At 38.7% G+C, this 23,259-nt stretch overlaps 1 protein-coding gene across 5 annotated transcripts in view; it reads left to right on the plus strand.

Annotated features, from left to right (window-relative positions):
• Positions 1-10,304: 10,304 nt before the first annotated feature.
• Positions 10,305-23,259, plus strand: part of LOC122661839 — a 58,991-nt gene continuing 46,036 nt past the window's right edge. For all 5 annotated transcript variants that reach the window (XR_006332926.1, XR_006332927.1, XR_006332925.1 and 2 more), the window contains exons 1-4: positions 10,305-10,548; positions 12,836-12,963; positions 13,254-13,325; positions 13,397-13,510. Coding sequence is in view for 2 of the 5 variants with exons in the window: in XM_043857349.1 (XP_043713284.1) it covers positions 10,386-10,548; positions 12,836-12,963; positions 13,254-13,325; positions 13,397-13,510 (477 nt within the window). In the remaining 3 variants the exon portion in view is untranslated. The remainder of the gene's footprint in view (positions 10,549-12,835; positions 12,964-13,253; positions 13,326-13,396; positions 13,511-23,259) is intronic.

Consider the following 23,259-nt stretch of genomic DNA (forward strand, 5'->3'; position numbering starts at 1 on the left):
GCTAGATTGCAAGTCCGTCTCGATGCCAATGTCACCTTCAACAAAACTCACAAAATTCACAGGGACACCTATGGATGAGCCAACTGTATCGGAGTACTATTGGAGCACTTCAATATGCAACCCTTACAAGGCCTAACATTCAATATGTTGTAAACAAAATTTACCAGTATATGCATGCTCTGACAATAGATCACTGGTCTACAGTTAAACGAATTCTTCATTATCTCTAAGGGACAGCTTCTTATGGTATTATGTTTCATCGACACTCACCATTAACTCTATTAGCTTATTCAGATGCCGATTGGGTTGGATACCCTGATGATAAAAAATCAACAGGTGGATTGGCGATATTTATTGGAAATAAGTTGATATCATGGAGTTCTCGTAAGTAGGCCACTGTAGCTCGATCATCCACTGAGTCTGAATATCGGGCTATTGCTAATGCTACTGCTAAGCTCACATGGCTGCAATCTCTACTCAAAGAACTACGTATCTTCCTTCCATCGGCTCCAATTCTTTGGTGTGACAATGTCGGGGCTACTTATCTCACTGCCAATCCAGTCTTTCACGCAAGAACGAAACATGTACAAATAGATATTCACTTTGTGTTAGAACACGCAAGGGTTTTGTCAAACCTGAATTCGTCCCCATACAGAGATCTAGAATACGATTGAATCAAAATAAATAGGGAAAGCATAGTGTACCTGGCACCCACGTATGCTAGTGAAGAACAAATAAGAACGCCTCCATAAGCAGCATCGATCTATCAGAGAATGAATGCGATCCGTGATGGGGATCTTCTGTCGCCTCCTAAACTCTCCCACAGCTCCCTTTCTTGTGGAGAAAAGAGAAAAGAGAATAGTCACTGCAGGGACCCCTCATCAATAGTATTTATAATACTCACCAACCCTAACCCACTTCCACAATGGGCCAGGCCGGTCCAGTCCATCTCAATAAAATAGTAGCAGCCACGTCAGCCCTTGTATTTCTTGATCCCCATCAATGATTGACCCGATAATTAATTAAGCCTACACTCATCGCAATTTGAGAAAATCCTAACAATCTCCCACTTGGGTTAAATTAATTATAAGGTCATCATTATCAGATGTGGCCATGGGATCTCAATACAACAATAATGCTACTAAACCTTGATCCAGTTAGCAAATAAATCGATGTCGAGCAACAGCAGAAAATACACCTCAACATACGGCATATTACTTTCTGTCAACTACAAACAAAGATTTATCTACTAACATGTACCGCCTTGAGATAATTTTGTACAAGGAATGTCGTACACTTCTGTTATCACATAAATATTGTCAACATTCCTTGTGGGTCCTCGAACATATCATGAGCATCGTACTACTCATGGATTACCTTTGAGCATCGTCATGATTCGTTGGTAATCGAATGACTTGGTTTATCACCAATCGAACATCCATAGCTAGAAATAGCCGAACGACTCGGCTCATCATCAATCGAACATCCTTGGACCAAAAGGCCCACAATAATCAATCATATGCATGCATGCAAATGCTATTCATCATAATGAGCAGAAGCATCATAATCGAAACGAAACATATATTAAGTTAAGTTTAAAATAAAGATTCAAACCACACATCTCGATACAAAGTAATCAAAAACGGCAAACTATTCAAATCGATTACTTCTTTTGTTCTCAGTTAAGTTATCATTCTCAAGATTCTTACTTCCTTGTGCACAATTAGATATCAGTTTCTTCAAGGGTATAGTCATAGTTTGTTAAGTGTATCAATTTCTTCAACATATTCTTTGTGATTTTTAATTCGCTCATTCATTCCTTTCATTATTCCTTGTTTTATTTCAGTGTATGGCTTCATATTTTCATATTAATAATACATTTTCAATCCATGCCACCGAAGTAGCTACCGTCAAATGGCTCAAGGCCGGTTGTACCCTATAGGTTATAAAATTATTTTTAACATAATCTTTCATCGTTATAATTCTTATTGATGGATTATTCGTTCATGGTTCATTATGCACATTGATCAACCGTCAGTTACCATAATTATTCACTTATTATTTCATCTATCTTAATAAGTTATTATTCGTCAACAGCATAATTTCTATCAAACATATAGAACCAAAACATCATAACATTAAAGGTTTCTATATCGCATAAACTAACATGTTTTTTAATCATCGCGTGTCCATTCATCATTTAAACATGTTACATATCATCATAAAATCAGTGGTTCTAAACATTTATCATCAACACATCAGACACATAGTTATATGCAATCAAAATGATAAATATCAATCAACACTACTTTACAATACTGCATTCTTGCCCTTTTGGGTTAAAGGTACACGTCTTTATCGTACCGCAAATACCGCGAGATAGCAACAACTTTTGAAAATCTCCCTCCACCTTTGGGTGACAGAGAAACCACTAGGTTATGCACCTCAACAACAATTTATCGCACTGCAATTATCGCGAGATGTCGATGACTTTCGAAAATTTTCCTCCACCTTTGGGCGGTAAGAAAACCTCTAGGCCACGCATCCCAAATTCTTTGAGTACACTATCTTTGGATGGACACACTGCCTTTTCGTGAAGAGATCAGTAGTTTTCAGAAATCCCAACACCTTTGGGCAACTGGAACCCTTAGACCACTATCCTTCCAATCCATGTGCATATCACCTCGTCAAACTTTGGCAACATCGCTTTTGGGCTAATGTCACCTATTCCGCTGCCTTGACAGAACCATAAAAGGATTCAATGGGCCATTTTGATGGATCACCATTTACCCTCTCATAATTTCTCAACCTGATATGCAGCAATATATGTGGAAGTAAACACATCGATCATCCATAATGTGTTGTGACATGCACATTCATCGTCCATGTGGCAGTAGTCAACCCAAAATAGTCCAAATATGCTCAAAGCAGTATAATCGTCCAAAATAGGTCCCTGAAAGTATTAAACGTCCAAAACCAGGTACCAACGGGTAGGTCTTAAAATTACGAACGAAACAAGACCAACCGGAGCCCAATCAGATGCTCCACTCGCCCATACATCACTCGAAGGTGACACAATAGTCATTAACAGGTCCCATAAATTCAACAAAATATTCGAACAGGATACCCAAAACGTCGGTCTTAAAAAATACAAGTAAAGTGGGGCATCCCAGGACAGAATCCAATCAAAATAGCGTTTCAAAACAGGAAAACAGCTTCTGGAATAATTAAAAACGTTCTAAAACAGTCGATTCTGTTCCCAAAACAACTGAAAAACGTAAAAACCACCAAAACCATAGTCCCTGTTTATCCAAGGTATGCAAAATTGCATATCAAAATGAAAAGCACAAAAAAACAGACACGCTAGAAAAAAACTGCATCTCAAAATTCATCCAAACGAATCCACACGGTCCATTTGAAGTTTTCTGGTCATTTTCCCCTTATTTTTTTTTTTTGTTTTTAAGAATCGAACCAAACCGAACCGATCCAAACCAAATCAAGTGAACCAAACTGGGCCGAACCCGATGCACCTGAACTTGACCGCCGGTCCACCTGACCAGGTCATCCAAGTCAAAATCTGGGTCAAGAAACGGGTCAACAATCGGGTCTCGAGTCGGGTCACCATTGACCGGGTCAGGAATCTTTGACCGGGTCTTGGTTGACCGGGTCAGGTCAGCTTTGACCGGGTCAAACGTGACCCATAAACATCAGGGCTGACGTCAGCATCACTATGAGGGAATCTTTTTTTTTTCTACAACTGCCGCCAGCGCGTGGATCTCACTCTCGGCTTCGGCCGGTGCGTCCGGTCATCGGCGGTGACGATCCACACGTCGCCGTGATCGTCTCTCTGAGCCCTTCACACCCATTTAAAAAATTTCGACTTTCGTTGGTGGAAAAATCCGACAGCGGCCAAAACATGCGGTTTCGTCAAAATCCAGCTAAAAACCCTATTTCCACCGTCAAAACTCGATCCATGTTCTTAATCAATCGATCCTAGGTCCGTATGGTCGGCTCTGATACCACTTGTTAGAACACGTAAGGGTTTTGTCAAACCCGAATCCGTCCCCATACAGAGATCTAGAATACGATTAAATCAAAATAAACAGGGAAAGCATAGTGTACCTGGCACCCACGTATGCTGGTGAAGAACAAATAAGAACGCCTTTAGAAATAGCATCGATCTGTCAGAGAATGAATGCGATCCGCGATGGGGATCTTCTGCCGCCTGCTAAACTCTCTCACAGCTCCCTTTCTTGTGGAGAAAAGAGAAAAGAGAATAGTCACTGCAGGGACCCCTCATCAGTAGTATTTATAATACTCACCAACCCTAACCCACTTCCACAATGGGCCAGGCCGGTCCGATCCATCTCAATAAAATAGTAGCAGCCACGTCAGCCCTTGTATTTTTTGATCCCCATCAATGATCGACCCGATAATTAATTAAGCCCACACTCGTCGCATTTTGGGAAAATCCTAACAATTTGTTCGTGATAAAGTGACAAAAGGGAATCTTGATGTGCGATTTATCTCTACAAAAGATCAATTGGCAGACATATTTACCAAACCTCTCTCCACGTAGCGCTTCTCAATTCTGTTGACCAACCTCAAGGTGCTTTCACCCCCCTTGAGTTTGACGGGGAGTATAAGAGAGAATCTCGCACTAACAACAAGATTTGCTAGGGACCAATTGGACAAGAAGATAAGGCAAGACTCCACGCATGGTAGGCAAATCAATTTGATCAATTCAAATTCAAATTTGAAGGGGATCAATCACAGTTGTAAATGACAACATGTTGTCTTGTATAGAGGGATTCTTTCCTCAATCATTGCTCCAATCACTCAACAGTCCTCCTTAAATAAGACTGTGATCATAAGAGGATAATATAGTGGAGATTATTCCTTTCGTGGACGTAGGTTGCTTCAGCACCAAACCACGTTAATCCTTTGGTCTTGTCTCTTCTTTTCTTCTCTCTTTCTTTCTCTAAGAATCCTACTCTAATATTCTGCTAGGTATAATTTCAGTAGCTTGATATTAAATTTTGGGTTGTTCTTTCGGGTGGTTTGGAACTGGATTCAAAAGGTTATTGTGTTAGGATTCATGCTCCGAAATCTCACTTCAATTGGACTTCTTATGAAGAACTTCTTACATCTGGAGCAGAACCAGGTTATCGACTCCCATTTCTAGGTTTGATTTTGCTGCCGATGGTGCTACCCATATCATAAAACCTTCTTCTGAATGATGGATTATGGTTTTTTATTGCAATCCATAATGAGGTAGGGATCATTCGTTTATTTAAGAAAAGAAAGCAAAATCGAACTGGATAGGTAGATTTAGGGTTGCTGGATAGGAAATGGAAAGAAATGATGGAGGCTTGCGATTAGAGTCTGGAAGAGAGGAAAAATGAAGAAGAAAATGGTCCGATTGAATTTGATAATGGTGGTTTTTGTGAAGGGAAACTTGGCAGTCAGTGGTTTAGGAAGCACTCAGCAAGCATATGCAATTCTCGTTTCTTCGAAGAATCTGCAGAAATCAAGTGGTGTATCTCATATGGACTTTGACACCATCGGCCTAGATTTCCTCATTTTACTAATGATTCTTCTATCACAATTGACTATCCAGGATCTTGGGATGATGTCTTCAAGGTTTCGGTTGGCCTCTATCTGGTTGGAATTGTTGTCTAGAACCTCTTCTCTACTGATGAGAAAATCCTGGATTGACCATTAGAATACCTGATTATATTTATGGGCTAGCTTTTGCCGACATACATGACATGAAAAGGGATCTGGGAGATGAAATTAAGAGAAATCAAGGTGGGACAAAAATGGGGAAAGGAATTCCTTATGGTATTTGGTTACACAACTCATGGAGTGCCAGGAAAACCACAATGAAGAATCACATAACCCACATAACTCAGATAAAAAAAAAGTTTTATTCTCAAAATTACCACTTGCTCAACAGAATCAAACACATGTACATTTGCCTCTAGCTTTGCCAGGCTGATTGAACAATGGGAAATTCCAAATCATCTTAATATGATGCCTAAGTAATAGAGGAAAGATTTTTGTTGTAATTGCCTTCAGCCATAGGCTAGTTGTAACAGGTTAATCCTTGTCAATTTTGTGATGGAGATTGGGGTTGGATTCGAAAATTACACAGGGGTAGAGGGAGGGGGAGCCGGAGCCAGAGAAGTCAGGGAAGGCGGAAGGGAGAGGGAGAGTTTGAGCAGAGCAGGGGGAGGGGTGTCGAAGACGGAGAAGGAGAGGGATAGGGAGAGGAGAGTGAAATCACAAGAAGAAAAAAAAAAGTCTAAAGGTGTCCGTGATATATTGTATACTTATAGGGGGTGTCCGTGATATTTTCCCTTATATCATCATAACAACTGCTTGTTTTAGTATACATGTGAAATGACAGATTTACTCTTATTAAAAACAAAAAAAAGAGTTGTAGTAAAAGGGAAAAAAATGTAAGGGTAGGATTTATTTTTCCACCAACCTTGGTTATGACAGGGTCTGTTTCGATTGACATGTTAGTTGAGTTTGGAACCAACTAATAAGTTTTGATGTGATTGTTTTTTTTTTTGGGAAATTTACACATACCACCCCTGAGGTTTGACGAAAGGACATTTTCACCCTTTAGTTTTGGAAAATTCTGTGTATCCCCCTGAGGTTTGCAAACGGTAACAAATAAGCCTATTCCATTAGTTCATGGCTAACACTGTTAAAAATTAGACTTGAACTGACTGAATTACCCCTCAAAGAAGAACCAAAAAAAACAAAGAGATGAATATACAAAATTACCCTTACAAAGAAAAAGAAACAAAAAAACCTGCAACTCATCTTCCCCAATCGTTTCCAAAATCATAAGGGTTTTTCTTTTGTTTATGTAATTATGATTAAGAGAAATAGAAATAAAAGGGGTGGGTTTTAACATTGGAGAAGATGAGTAATAATATAGGGGGATGGAAGAACTCCTTCGCCGCAGTCTCAACCCTCCAGCGCCGATCGGGCGGCACGCCATGGCTGATCACCTGAAAAAAACCCGAGTCTTTGGATGCACTCGCTATCTCCTCCACTAGATCCGATATGGTCTGTGGATGGTCTATGCAATATCCCTCCAAAGGGTGAGTGCTTAAAAGGGAGAGGTCGATCAGTGGGATCCCTCCGGCCTCCACCCCGGTGAGATTAGGCCGGTGCTCGATGGCTTGAATGAAAGCTGGATCTATTTCACCCATATCTCTTACCATATATCTTCTACACTGGAAACTCATAAATGCGTCTCTCTCTTTCGTGCATTCTTAAGCAGGCACAACCCATTCCAAATGAACTCTTCTTTCCTCTTTTCACCTCATCTCTTACAGCTTCAGAGCACAACCCACATAACCATTTCCCATCAAATTTCGCTTTCACTTCACTAATGTAATCTTGGGCACAATCCTCTTTCAATCCGCAACACTTGCAATTCACCAATTCACCAATTCAATCTCCATCTCTGTCTCTGTATCTTCTTCCTTGCTCTGCTTCCGAAGGAAGAAGAAAGGAAGGAAAGAAATTGGGTGAGATCAAAACCCAAGTGTGGAAACAGATTGAAGCAAAGTGATTAGTGAATTACAGCAAAAGAAGCCTACTTTCCTATATTGAATGATTGATTAGGTTGCTGTAGCCATATATCTATGGTGAGGAATTGGGTTTCTTCTCCTTTTAAGCTTTGTGTTCTCACTTGGTTCAATTCCACTGTGTTTCCAAAGATCAAGTCATTTCATTATGAAAATAAAGACAGTGAAGAATCACAAGAGGACTTTTGTCTCTCTGTTTCTCCTCTTTCCCTTTCTGGTTCTGGGTATTACAGAATCAAAAGCACAACCTCAAAGCGAGAAACATTTCGTGCACGTTCATGATGTTTGTTTTGGGGCCTGATCTTGGTATAAGCTCGCAACTTTGTTACGCTCTGTCGGTCACAGAGTAACGGCTTGCAACTTTGTTCCCTTTTTTTTCCCCTTTTCTCTTTCGGTGTGGATCGATTAAGGGAACAACGCAGGATTTGGGAGGAAGACGAGTTGCAGGATTTGGGATTTTCCCCAATTTCAAACCCTAAAATCCCTCATCGTTTGAGTCATTTTAGAAACCCTAATGGCAAGGGTAATTCCGTTAATTCACTTTGAAACCCCAATGACAAGGGAAATTCCGTCAATTCAAGTCTAATTTTTAACAATGTTAGTTATGAACTGACGGAATGGGCTTATTTGTTACTGTTTACAAACCTCAGGGGGTATGTAGAATTTTCCAAAATTGAGGGTGAAAATATCCTTTCGTCAAACCTTAGGGGTGGTATGTGTAAATTTTCCTTTATATTTTTATGGAAAGAAAAATATTTATAAGAGAATTAAAGGATAACATTTGTACAATAGTCCAGTAAGGGGTATGGGGAGTAGAATTAATAAAGCATTTAAACCGAGTAATTAGGGAGGGGTTAGCAATTTGTTTATAAAGGACATCATTTGTTCAGATACCCATTTTAATACAATTAATGTTTTAATAAACAACTATAAATTTTTAGGCAGAAAGAATGTCACCAAGTTGTGTCGGACACATTGCCCCTGCGCCTTAACACAGGGGTGTGCAACATTTGACTGCCGCACTCCAGGTCATTTTGGGGATTCCAGTGGGGTGTGGCAATCATTTCGTGCGTCTCTGCGTTAGGGCGCAAGGGTGGCGTGTTTTATGCGACTGGGTGGCGTTCACTTTCCCAAATTATAAATATGGTTGAATGATTAAAACAAACAAACTCAACATTATCCAAACTTAATGGGGTTGGCTACATGGATCCAGACAAAACAAAATAGTGAAAAGCAGAGTAATACTCCAAAAAAAGGTGACGAAAAGATGGGCGAAGAGGGATGGGCAAAGAGATGAGAAATGACAAATGGTTGAAAAATTAATAAACAATAGGGAGAATGTTCTCTGTGCCCGGGGCGCAGGCTGCGCCCAGACACATGGGGGTGGGTGCAATGACCACTCTACCCCCTGAGTGGCAGGCCCATGTGTCTGGGCGCAATTTGTGCTGCGGTACAACGAACATGAGCCCTAAACAATAATAGTTTTTTTTTTCCCATAAATTTTGTTTAGTTGTTTTTTTTTTCCGGTGAATACTCTTTGGTTGTTTCACCCTATTAAGAATGGATTTATGTGAAATCATAACTCAGGAGGGTCCATAATTTTTTGTATGGTTATTTAATGAAATTTACACTTCAACTTCTAAGTATTAGATTTTCATGAAAATTTTGATTATTTATTATTTATTATTATTAATTTTTTGGGATAAAAAAATCTATCCAAATCATCTTCAAAACATATAAATATAAATTAATAAGGGATGGAGAACACTACCTGGACGCATGCGGTATGTTGCCCCTATGCACCTCTGGAAAGTTCTACCTTCCCCTAGGATAGAGCAATCATTCATTTCACCCACTCTTGTGTCTGGATGCTGGGATAGAGCACCGCTCACTTCTAGGTAGCATTCTTTTTCGTAAATTAGTAAAATTCTAAAGGATTTCACGGTGCCCTATGAGACGGCATAGAAAACACTACTAAGTAAAGATATTTTTTCCCATTATAAATTAGATTATTTTTTTAGGAAAACACTTTTTTGTCCGAGAGTGTAGCTCTACGCCAACACTTCAATGTGTCTATCTATCTTCTCAAAACAAAACAAGGGGTCAAAGTGTCTTTTCATGTAGGGAAGAGAGAGATAGACTCATGAAAATGCTGGTGTAGACCACATTCCCGGACATAAATCTTTGTCCTTTTTTTTTAATTAACCTTTTCGCAACTTCAATGGTTTGTTGTACATGCAGCTAACATTGACGCCAAAGGGTAAAGGCGTGGTTGATGGAGAGAGTCAATGTGGATGGTGGATACTAATAAATTTCAAGTTTCGTTGTAGGTTGTTAGTAGTTGATTACTTTATTGGGGAGAACCACTGGGAACCTCAAAAATTCTTCAAAATATTACATGTTGCCTAAGCTGTCCACTTTATCGTGCAAATTACATGTGCCAGCCGGCAGTATTACATGTGCCAGCCGGTTCTCACTTTAAAGCGATTTATGACCCTGGCTTTTAGTCCTTTTTACCTTCACGTGGCGGTAACCCACCTGTCTTAGAATATAACGTGGGCTCCTAAAAATCAATTACCTTTAATTAACTGACACGTGGCTGTAGAATCCAAACTCTACCACGAAAATAACGAAGTCTTTAAAAACTTAATTCTCTTCTTTTCTTTTCTTCTTCTCTCCTCTCGGCCTCCATTAGATTTCCACGACCTGTGAGGAAGAACAACTGAAACGAAGAAAAATCAAAATCGCTTGAAGGAGCTCTGTAGGCTCGTAATGGCATCTTCGAAGTTCCTTGTTTTATCGGTATTCTTACTCCTCATTTTCACGAAAACCACGGCCGATGCAGAGACACATGGTGAAAATATTGCATCAGAGGTCTCCGATTCGTCCCTGAAGATCGAATTGGAGCAGGTCAAGGCGAAGATCTCTGTTCTGGGTTAGTGCATGCCCTTGTCTCTGTTTTTTTTTCTCCTGATTTTCGGTTTGTCTATTGTTAACTTGTCTTTTTTGGTGTTCAAAGTTGCTTTTTTTCTCTTTGAATTGGAAATGGTTTGTCTTGGTTTGATGTGATGATTTTCTTATTTTCGTTTGGATATTTAAGTTTTAATTTTAATGGAATTTGATGTTTCTGGGCTACAGAAACGGGAGACTTTTCTATGGATTTTTTTAGTTGCATCTCTCCCCTCCCTTTTTCTGTGTAGGAAGATTCAGTGATTTCGCTTTATTTTTCTTTTGAATGATATCTTTATTTTAGGGCAAAAAAAGATGCTGCACAAAGGATAGATTTCTTTTCTTGTTTCTCTTTCTCGTTTTTGCCTTTTTCATTAGTTGTGGAACTATCTATAATAGCTAGGGCTTATTCCAAGCTAGAATTATGTTTTTTGTTTGAACGACAAACGGTGTATAGAAACAGAAATTAGGGCTCTTCTATGGAAAAAAAAAAAAGGGGACATTTTGGTTTGATTTGAATTCAGATTGTGTATATAAAGCTGATAACATGTAGCCCGCCACATGTACACGGTTTTGTAACAACCTCAACCCTATTCTCACTTGTAGTGTTCAGTTCCACTAAACTCGTATCGGATACCAATCTCAACTCTATCGGTTTCACCTATGCATCTCACTAGGACTCAATATGAGTTTAGGACTCTGTTATTGTAACTTATCTGGACTCTCTTATTGTAACCATCTCTGTACCTTATCTCCTTCTATTTAAACAATGGAATACAAAGGACGAATGAAGGTTGAACACCATTTACACTTGTGAACTTTCGAAGGCAGGGGAAAATGTGTATGATAAAAAAAAAAAAAAAAACAGAAGAAGCTGTGACTGTTGGACGTTTTTAGTGGGAGAGGATTGGGTTATCTGCCTTTAGCCGTTTTAAGGTATACTTCATGGATGCGAAGCTGTTATTTAAATAGGATAAAACGTTGTTTATTTGTATTTGTTTACCCCTCCGTCCTTGGGCATACGCTTTGTTTTCTTAACTAAGAATATGTGATTAAACTCCATGTTAGAAGTTAAAGATTCCTGATTTATCTTAGTACATGGAAATCATGATCGTTCTCTTTTCCTTAGGTTGGTGTTGGGTATAAAAGTATATTTATTGTGTGTGCAGTGTTCAGTCTGTCATATTGGTTATATTTAAGTTTGGAATGTTGATTGAATTTGAAATTTTAGGATTGCGAAAAAGAAAGAATTTTCCTGGAATTCTTCTGTTGCATTTTGGCATGTCCCCCCCTCTTTTCTGTGTAATAAGGTTCAGAAACTTTACTTTATTAATTTTCTATGAAATGATTATGATCCTCTTCATTGTAGGACAAACAGATGCTTCGCAATGGATAGTTTTTTTTCCCCCTGAAAGGTTGTTCGAAACAGACATTAAGGCTATATTTGTTGCCAAGGGAAATTAAAGGGAAGGGAAGTGAAAATTTTCAGACCTAAAAAAGAAACTTTTGTAATTATTACCTCATGTAACTATATCACTAACTCCAAATCATTCAATATTTGATTATTAAATCACTTTACTTTGCATCCAATTCCCTATGATTTCAAAAGTAAAATAAAAATTACATGTAAAATGTATCATTACTAAATATGGTAAGAAATTTAAGTAAGTTTATACAATCACATGGGGTAATGATTACAAAAGTTTCTTTTTTAGGTCTGAAAATTTTCACTTCCCTTCTCTTTAATTCCCCTTGGCACCAAACAAAGCCTAAGGTGCTGTCAGGAAAAGCATTTTGGATTATTTGAGTTCAGAATTGTGTACAAAAAGGATAAAAAAGTGTAAGAGAACTAAAAAAAGATGCTGTACTTTTCGCTGAAGGGAGCTCTGAGGAAAGTTTAGTAGTTGGACTGTGACTGCTAGATTTCATTAGTGGGAGAGGATTGGGTTATCTGCAACTAGCCTTAGGTCTGTAGTGTTTCTGCATAAACTTTATTTATGGATGTGAAACTGTGTTTTAAAGATAACAAGGAATAGTTTATTTTCTTTGTTCCCCCTCCCCACCGTCTCGTCATATACTTCATTTTTCCATGTATGTATTAGACTCTATTTTGCAAGTAAGAGATACATGAAATATTTTGGTATTCAGGGAAATATATTTTAGTTATTGTTGGGTACAGTTCTCAGTCTGTCAAGTGGGTGCTTTCTGCTCTTCTGCCTACTGATGATGATCTAATGATAATGATGGTCTCTTTTACCCTGTCTTTGTTGAAGAATCTAGCATTGAAGAGAAAACCCGAGAGTTGAAGAGCAAGGATGAGAGCATTGCTCAGATGAAGAAGACCATCCAGGAGAAGTCAGATGGCATTGTATCATTACAAAATGATATAGATTCACTCAAGGTAATATTTCATACATGACCTGAATTATACTTGGCAGATTTTTTCTTTGGGGATGTGTGTGTGTGTGTAATGGGTGATGATTCAGTTTCAGTTTTAGCAATTAATGTTTTGGTTTTCTATTTGGGTAATGATTATTTAGTTCATGTCTATGATGTTTTGGATGATGATTCTATACTTATGCCTGTGCATGAAAAGGAATATTCTTTCAGTGCTTGATTTTAAGGTCTTGACAAACTGTTGGATATACATTTTTAGGGTTTCATTTTAGATATGATTTTCTTCTATTTCAGAAAAAAGGTACTGTAGATGCTGAGGAGCAGATGGGGAAAGCACATGCATGGGCTGGTGAACTTGAGAAGCAGGTCAGTTATGGAAATGCCTTGGCAACTTCCAGTAAATTAATTGATTACCCTGATTGTATTCTTCAATACAGGTTGAGAAGCTTAAAAGAGATCTCGAAGCACAGAAAAATAATAAAGATACTTTGGATGTGCGAGCAAGTGAAGCTGAAAAGAAAATTGATGTACTGATTTCGAAAATAGAAAATGTAAGTAATTTGAACTGTTTGATTGCCGATAGAGCCTGTAATAACTAGGACCTTCAGATTCTGTGTAACTATTTATCGTATTTGAGGTGCTGTGGCTACCAACATCTAACACTCAGTTTTGACTCTATATTCTATTCCAGCTTTAAGGAGAACTATACCATGATTTATTGAATAGGGAACTAAGAACTTTGTTTCCATCTTGTATTCCCTTGTTCTAATTTTGTTGTTTGTTTAATGACCTATATATTGTACTGAATTTTGTAACCCTTGGTAATGCAAATGTGCTATTTGGGTGAGTAGAATAAATGATTCAAGGTTTAAAAAAGAGTCTAGAGTCTAGAACCAAAAAACTGCTAACAGGCCAGGGTGAGTAGATTGGGTCACTTGAACCAGCAGGAACCTAGGTAATGTAGTACTTGTTTGAATATCAAATCAGTAGCCAAGACAAGATCTTTTCTCAGGGGATAAGGTCCAGATTAGGGTGATTTAATATAACAATAAAATAGGTGGTTGGATGCTCTAGGTGAGGTGGAGTGTAGTAGGTGTTAGGGGGGAAAGTCTGCTGAAAGTTTCAGCCAAATCAGGTGGGTAAAACAATAGATAATGGGTAATCCAAGTGTCAATAGGAATAGGGGTAGTAGGGTAATTTTGGGTACTGGATTTTGGGTTTAGGAAAGGGAAACAAGTTGATTATCTCTGATGTTTACTACCCTAACATCTGTAGCTTGTTTAGGTTATGAAAACTGAATCAGTTATGGGTAATGGAAGGTCTAAAACAATGTTTTAATGGAGGTAGGGGAAGAATTGGGAAAATAGAAATGTAAATAAGAAGAAAAAGGAGAGAGAGAGAGAAAGGAGAAGGAGAAAGAGAGGTTGAGAGAGCAAGAGAATGACTGCACTCTCATCATCAGAGAGAGCCAAAAAAAAGAAAAAAAGAATATATATATAGATGTAGGGTAACACCACAAGGGCAAAAAGGGAATAAAACATAAAAAAGAGGGAGCCATCTCGGGATTAGGGTCAGAGGGGGATTAGTGCCAATCCCTCTGACCCTAATCCCGAGAGGGATATATTCTAACACTCCCCTTCAAGCTGGAGCATATATATCTATCAGGCTCAACTTGTTACAAATATAGTCAACCTTCCCACTTCCTAGTAACCTGGTAAAGATATTTGTAAGTTGCTCTCCCGTCTTGACATGTTTTGTAGAAATTAATTCATGTTGGAGTTTTTCCCGAATAATGTGATAGTCCACCTCGATGTGCTTAGTTTTCTCATGAAATACTGGGTTTGAGGCAATATGTATCGCTGCCTGGTTGTCACACCACATTTGCATTAGTGATGAATCCTCAAAAATCCAAGTTCTTGTAACAACATTTTTAATGATATTAGTTCACAAGTTGCATGTGCTACGGCTCAATACTCTGACTCTACATTTGACCTAGTCACCATACTCTGTTTCTTACTTTTCCATGATACAAGGTTACCTCCAACAAATATGCAATATCCTGTAGTTGATCTCCTATCAATAGGTGATCCAACCCAGTCTGCATCTGAAAAACCTTCAACCTGTCCTTATCCATGATCAGTATACACCAATCCACGCCTTGGAGCCTTTTTTAGGTACCTCAGATTCCGGATAACAACATCCCAATGAGGAGTCCGAGGAGATGATAAGAATTGACTTCGAACACTCACAGGGAAAGCAATATCAGGTCGAGTGAAAGTCAAATAATTCAGCTTACAAACCAATCTTCTATATTTCTCTGGATCATCTAGAACATCTCCCTCTTCAGCAACAAGTTTGACATTGGGATCCATAGGGTTATCAAGAGGTCTACACCCTAGCATCCTAGTCTCTGTAAGTAAATCACTGAGTATACTTTTTTTTGTGAGAGGGATATGCCCTTTCTTGATTGAGCCACTTCATCACCTAGGAAATAATTTAATTTCCCCAAATCCTTAGTCTGAAATCTCTGCTGCAGATGAGCTTTCAAACTCTTAATATCTTTAGAGTCATCTTTAATAATCACAATGTCATCTACGTTCACAATAAGGAAGATCCTGCCTGTACTGGAATGATGATAAAAAATAGAGTAGTCAGTGTTACACCGTGATAACCCAAACTCAAGTACCGCTTCTGTAAAACGGCCAAACCAGGCCCGACAAGATTGTTTCAGACCATATAACGACTTCTTCAATTTACAAACCAGACCTGACTCCCCCTGAACAACAAACCCAGGAGGTTGCTCCATATACACCTCGTCCTGCAGGTCACCATGGAGGAATACATTCTTGATATCCAGTTGATGCATCGACCAAGGTGAGAGGCTACAAGAGAGATCAAAACACATAAAGAGGAGTTTGGCAACCGGAGAAAATGTATCCAAATAATCCATCCCATGTACCTGTGCATAACCTTTAGCCACCAATTAGGCTTTCAAACGAGCAAGAGAGCCATCAGCATTAACTTTGACAACATACACCCACTGGCAACCAATAGTAGATTTCCCAGCTTGCAGGGGAACAAGATCCCAGGTCTGGTTATGTTCCAAAGCTAGTAATTCTTCTTCCATAGCTGTCCTCCAGCCAGAACTAGATAATGCCTTTGTTATGGTCTTAAGAATAGGATAAGATGCAACAATTGAAAGATAATTGAAAGACATGTCTGAAAAGTAGAGGATAAACCAGAATAAGAAAAATGGGATGTTGAACACAGCGAGGTGTACCTTTGCAAAGAGCAATGGGAAGGTCCAAGTCAGAAGGAGGAAGGCTAAGCTTGGGCACAAATTTTGCTGACGGCAATGATGTGGTAGTGGACGGAGGATCAGGATCAAGGGATGTAGCAGCTTCCTTCGGATGATGGCTGTAAACATGTTGAATAGCAAGACGAGACTGAACAATGTATGTAGGAATATCATCATCCAGACTAGGCTTCACAATAGAATCATCCTTATAGGATTGAGACTCAAAGAAAGACACATCAGCAATAATAAAATATTTACGAAGGATAGAAGAGCAGTACCGATATCTCTTTTGAACACGGGAATTTCCAACAAAAATACATTTAATAGCTTTACGGTTTAACTTTGATAACCCAAGTCCCGAATGAAGTAGGCACATCCAAACACACGTGGTAGCAAATGAAAAAGAGGATCGGAAGGGAAAAATTAAGTATAGGGAATGACACCACTTAAAAGAGAAGAATGCATGCGATTGATAAGATATCATGCGGTCAAAACAACATCAGCCCAAAAAGATTTGGGCACCTTCATTTCAAAGACAAGTGACCGAGTGACTTCGATCAAGTGACAGTTCTTTTGTTCTGCAACACCATTTTGTTGTGGTGTGTTAGGACAAGAAGACTGATGAATAATACCATGTGTAGCCATAAGGTCAGTAAACGGAGCAGAAAAATATTCTCTAGCATTATCACTACGTAAAATGTTGATATAACAACCAAACTGATTTTTAATTTCAGCAACAAATGCAAAGAATATAGAGAATAATTCAGATCGACATTTCATTAAATAAAGCCAAGTAACATGAGAGTAGTCATCAACAAACGTAACAAAATATTTAAAGCCAAGGTTGGATGTTACAGGACAAAGACCCCACACATTGGAATGAATTAAAGAGAAAGGACGTGTGACCCGTTTATGGACTCTAGGTGGGTAACTCACATGGTGGAGCTTCCCAAACCGACATGACTCACAATCTAGAACAGAAACGGAACAAAAACTATGATAAAGTTTCTACAAACTCTGTAACGAAGGATGACCCAACCGACAATGTATTTGATGAGGGGATAATGTACTCGAACATGCAAACAGATGGTGTGCCCTCAAGAAGGTACACCCCCCCCCCCCCGATACTTTGCCTCTATCAATTGTCTTCTTCGTCTGGAGATCCTGAAAAAAGAGTCCAGATAAAAGGTTATTGAACAATTATATGCCTTAGTAAGTTGACTAATAGACAAGAGGTTGAAGTGGATGTGGGCTGAACGGTACCAGTGCCTCTTGACTGTTGTAAAGGAACCATCAACCAAGGTAACACTGGAATGTAAGGAGGAAAAAATACCTGGAATCCCAAACATGTGATCTGAGGCCCTTGAATTAATAATCCAGGGCCTAAAAGTGGATAGACACCTGTCTGAACAAAAGTAGCAGTAGAAGGAGACTCCTGAGATGCCTTTGTTTGATTATACCGAGCATACTCCTCCTCTGTCATAGTCAAAGTCACACGATGCTCCTCTAAAGGGAAGAATGGGGAGCTGGTTCAGTCTTAGCAGTGTTGACAAGCTTTAACTGAGAAGGTCTGCCATGAAGCTTCCAACAAAATCGTTGGATATGACCAGGTTTGACACAGTGGTGGCAAGTCTTCACAGGACCAGATTTATCAGACAAAACCTGTGCACCAGGTGAAGGGGGTATACCAGAAGTCAGACTTTTACCTGTGCCACACCCTTCTCCAGGGCCACTACTAACAAGCACAGTGCTATCACCAGAAGTAGAATCATGGGTAGTGTCTCGGGATACACGTAGGACCCGAGAGAAAGTGTTTGCAAGAGAAGGAACCTTGTCACCATCAAGGATTTGAGATCGAACAGAATCAAATTCAGGTCCTAAGCTGCCCAGAAAACTCATAATTGCCAACTGCTCATGTTGGTTCTGCATCTGTGCCACATCAGATGTAATGGGGAGCAGGGAATTTAACTCTTCATACATCCGTTTAAAGTCAGCAAAGTGTTGTGTAAAAGGACGGCGCTTCCGATCAACACGATAAAACTCTTGGGACAACTCATAGATCTGAGAGAGATTATTATATCTGGAATATAACACAGCCAAGTAATCCCACAACTCCTTTACTTTATTAATATGAGTCACCAGACCAACTATATTGCTGTCCGTTGAGTTCAGCATCTGACCCAAAATACGGGCATTAACAGTTTCCCATGTAGTCTCATCAGTCCCTTCAGGTTTCAACCCTGTCAAGTGGTTCTTATCACCTCTACCTGTGAGAACTAGAGATACAATTTTCTGCCATTGCTGAAAATTGGTACTACCTTCCAACTTTTTGGTAGTAAGATAAGTAGATGAAGAGGACACTACCTCAGTGATGCAGGTTCATCATAGATATTGACTTATTTCTTTAGAAATAGGCCAAGGGTTGGGTTATATACATGTTGGGCCTTTGTTCCCAAGGGTTTTCTATGTATTAAGCCACTTTAATGAGCCTAAACTAGGGGTACATAGGTTGCATACGGGATTAGCCCAATACTTAGTTTATTTTTATGTTTTCTAATTGAACCGGTTCAAATTGGTTGCATCTAATTGGTTCAATTTAAGTGATCATGTGACTTGGTTAAGTGGTCATGTGACAACTTAAGTGGTCATGTGATGTAAGTTGGGCTGGATTAGGACTCTATAAGTCCAGCCATGTTTTGAGTCTATTTTGAGTCTATTTGCTTTAGTATTTTAGTTTCCTAGTCAATTTAAATTACCTAATAGGTTAGGGATAGGATTAGGCCATTCCTTTTTAGTGTCTAAGTCTATTTTTGAGTCTTCTATATAAGTTTGTAAGGGAGGACAGCATTGTACACGAATTTGATTAATGAAAAAAGCTTTTGCTTGTTGGCTGCCATTGTTGCTGATCCTGTGCTCCTTGTGAGTGTGCATACTTGTGGTTCTATCAAGGTGGAAAGGGACTGGTGGAATCTGGTGGACTCCATACGCCGTGACGGCTCGGAGGATCTTCTTCAAATTCGAAGGTGGCTTTATCTTTCACAATTGTCGAAGCTTGCTGCCAGTGGAATCTCCAGTAACTTTAACGCCAAAATTCTTCTTCTAATCCTCTAATCCTTTCCCCCAATTGATCCCCTTTATTTTTGGTTTGAACCCCATAAACCCTAACTCCATTAAAGCCCAAAACCTGCAACTCAATTCTGTTCAGAATTGCAGAATTGTAGAATTTCAAAACTCATCCAAACCCTAACCTTTTTATACCATATTGACCCCCTAGACATGCCCATTAATACCCTATAAACCCCTTTCCCAATATCCAACTCAAACCCTAGGAATTGACCTAAATCCTTGTGCTGTCCATTCGAACCAGCAGCCCCTTTTGTTATTTGATCCTGTTGTTTGGCTCCTAGTAGGTCTCCTACCTATCTAGGACTACATTACTCAGTCACCAGTTTTGCATCTTTCTGTGCATCACCCATCTCGACCTGCAAGTGTATAACCACGAAAATAGCACAAAAGGAAGAGCACCAAAAATCGATCTAGCAGAAATTTAAACCAAATCAACACCAAAAGCAGCACCAAATATTGCACCAAAATAATCAGGTAAACAATCAACAACCAGCCTCCCAATACCGATTTGAAAATCGATCTGAAAAATGAAACTGCACCAATACCGAACTCAAACCAACAAGTAACCATCCCCCAACATCGATTAAAAAATTGATTTCAACATCAATCTTCATAAACGAGCACTATCGACCAGAAGTGTCGATCTAAAAACAATCAATCTTCAGTAGAAAGCAAATAAAAAAGACATTGAACCTAAGGATCAGTGATTGATCGAAAATAACGATGTCTTCAAGTCATCTTGCAAACAACTTCAAGTCTTCAACTAGGGGTGAGCATAGTTCGAGAACTCGTTTCGTTTCGGTATTTCGAGCTGACCGAAATATCTGAAATATTCGGATATTTCGGTCGAAATATTGTATTTTTTCTGGTATATTTCGATAGGTCATTTCGGTGGGTTTTAGGCCAAGTTAAGGCCTGAAACTTCATGGAAACCCTATTTTAGGCTATATAAACACATTTAAATGTTCAAATTACAAAAATAGTCACCCAAAATGGTGTTTTTTATAATTTTCGAAAATTAAAATAAATAATTATTGGCAGAAAAATATTTTTGACACCATGAGGCCATAGATCGGCCAATGATGTCTAACATATATTTAATTCATCACCATACAATATACATAACCCCTATTAATTTTTGATTTTTGTTGTAAATAAATCCAATTTTTGAAGTAGAAAAATAAATAAATAATATATATACCAAAAAAAAATTTCGACACCGTGAAGTCGTAGATTGGCTTCTAGTGTCTAACATATATTTATTTCATCACAAACAAACATGTTGATCAAGCATTTCCCTAAAAAAAATCAATTTTGAGAATATGGTTTTACCTGAAATAGTGGAAAGGCTTCACAGATGTACTAAGAAGTTTGTTCTCCAAGTGATTCTGGCGTAGATGCGGCAAGGATTCAAGTGGGAAGTAGAAGATTGAAGAAGAAATAAGTAAAAACCTTCAAAAACCAAGCAAAAGAGGAAAAATGCTCTGTTTCTCAGTTTTCGACCGAGACTATCGAAACATGGTATTTTTATATAAAGCATTTTCTCGAGATTTTGAAAAAGTCTCAAAATATCTCGAAATCTCGAGAATTTCGATCGAAATTTAGTATTTTTTTGATTCGAGGGGTCATTTCGTTTCGAGGGGGTCGAAATTCTCGAAATTCTCGCGAGATTTTGAACTATGGGGTTGAGAACACCCCCTGCTGCAAAAAGGGAAACCGAAAGCCTTCTCTTGTATCGATCGCAGTCTGTCCCTCCTTTTTTGTGTTGTAGAGACAATGAGATATTGAGAAAATAGAAAAGAAGCATGGACTTACAGATCAGATTGCTCTGACACCATGTAAATAAGGTGAAAAAGGAGAGAGAGAGATAGGAGAGTGAGTGAGAGAGGTTGAGAGAGCAAGAGAATGACTGCACTCTCATAAACAGAGAGAGCCAAAAGAATAAAAAAATATATAGATGTAGGATGACACCACAAGGGCAGAAAGGGAACAAAACATAAAAAAGAGAGCCATCTCGGGATTAGCACCAGTCCCTCTGACACTAATCCCGAGAGGTATATATCCTAACAAGAAATTCTAATAAGAAATATATTCAAATCCAGCTGTCAGAACAGGGTCCAATTTGAATCGATTCCTGGGTTCGGGTTTGTGAATGTGGTAGAAATTTCAGAAAGATCGGATGGCTAGTTTGCTTAATCTAGAAAAGACCCTTGTATATGATCTTCTAGAAGCCTAGGTTCTAGTTGCAGAAGAATATCAGAGATAACTTACTTCTTAGTGGCTGAGATTGAAAATAAGAGTAAGAAATCCAGTAGAACATGGTAGTAACAAAAGATAAGCTTGAAGACGATCCACCCGGGCTTCCCACTGCAAGGTGTCGCTTGGATCACACATCAACCCCTTTCCCTTGATCAAACACAAGGATCTCCAATGAAGAAGACTAGCAACAGCAGCAGCAATGCAATTTTAAAATCATGGTTAAGAAGAAACTTCTCCATACACAGTTATATTTATAAAGAAAGAGTGAGATTTTGAGTTGGAACAGGAAATCCCCACAGCTGACTCCTTATTACATCTCACAATCACTTAAGAAGTCTAACTAAAGCCAACATGGACTTTAAGTGATGTGGACCCAACTTGCTTACTAGCTTATTTAAATTATTAAATAGACAACTTAAATTGAACCAAAATTGGACCAGGTCCAATGAGCTAAACCAAAACAACTTAAAATAAACTAATTATAAGAAACTAACTAGCTAATCCCATATGCAAACTTATTACCCATACTTTAGGCCCATAAAAGTGGCATATTACATTGAAAACCCCATGGACCAAAGGCCCAACATGCGTACAACCCAACCCTAGACTTATTCCTAGGCAAAACAAGCCAGCTTGTGATGAATCTGCATCACTAGGCCCGATGTGACCTGGTTCATGGAGTTAGCGAGTCTGCCAGCTTTGGCTGAGATATCCAGCTCGTGGGAGCTGTATTAGCTACTTTGGTTTCTCTGTATTAGCTACTTTTATTTCAGTCCAAGTGTAATAGCTAAAAACAATACTCCTAATTATGATAGGAGTCAGCTTTCAGTTTTCCTAGTTTGAGTAGGAGTTTACTTTTCGGTTCTATATAAGCTCTGTAAGGCTCACAACATCATACGATTTTGTATTTTACGGAATAAGATGGAATTGCCTTTGGCATGGGATCTGTGAGAAGCAGGGTGAGAATCCCACTATCTGAGATAGGTTATTCTTCTTTTACTCTTCCTGCTTTACTCTGTTTACCGCCAATCAGGTATTGCTCTCAGTTTTAATCAATTGGTATGCTTTGCTGAGTTCTTTTCTATCTGTTTCTAATCGATTCAGCCTTTCTTCTATTTATTAATGTATCTCCTTGGTCTGATTTTATTAAACTGCATTAGATTAGGTTGAATTTCTAGCGTGCGGCTACTCTGTTTTATCCATAGTTCGAAATTTCGTTTCATCTCGCTATTTCGGGCTGGTTGAAATTTCCGAAATATTCTGAAATTTCGGCGAAGTATGGTATTTTTTCTGCCATATTTCGGCACTCCATCTCGGTGGGTTTTTGGCCATATTAAGGCCTGATACTTCATGTACACCCTTATTTAAGCTAAATAAACACATTTAAACCATCATATTGCAAAAAAATGAACTCAAAGTGGTGTTTTGGGTTTGCACCCTTGATTGACAGTATACGGTCAGACCCTAATGTATAAATAGTTAAATACACATTGTTTAAGTAATATACCGAAATTTGAACATTTTTCATTTCGGAAGCCCATCTCGTCTCGGTAGTGTCGAGATTTCCGAAATATGCCGATATATCGGTGATATTTTGAATCATGGTTTTATCTCAGT

This window comes from Telopea speciosissima, chromosome 5 (assembly GCF_018873765.1).
Source record: "Telopea speciosissima isolate NSW1024214 ecotype Mountain lineage chromosome 5, Tspe_v1, whole genome shotgun sequence".
In the NCBI taxonomy this organism is placed as follows: Eukaryota; Viridiplantae; Streptophyta; class Magnoliopsida; order Proteales; family Proteaceae; genus Telopea; species Telopea speciosissima.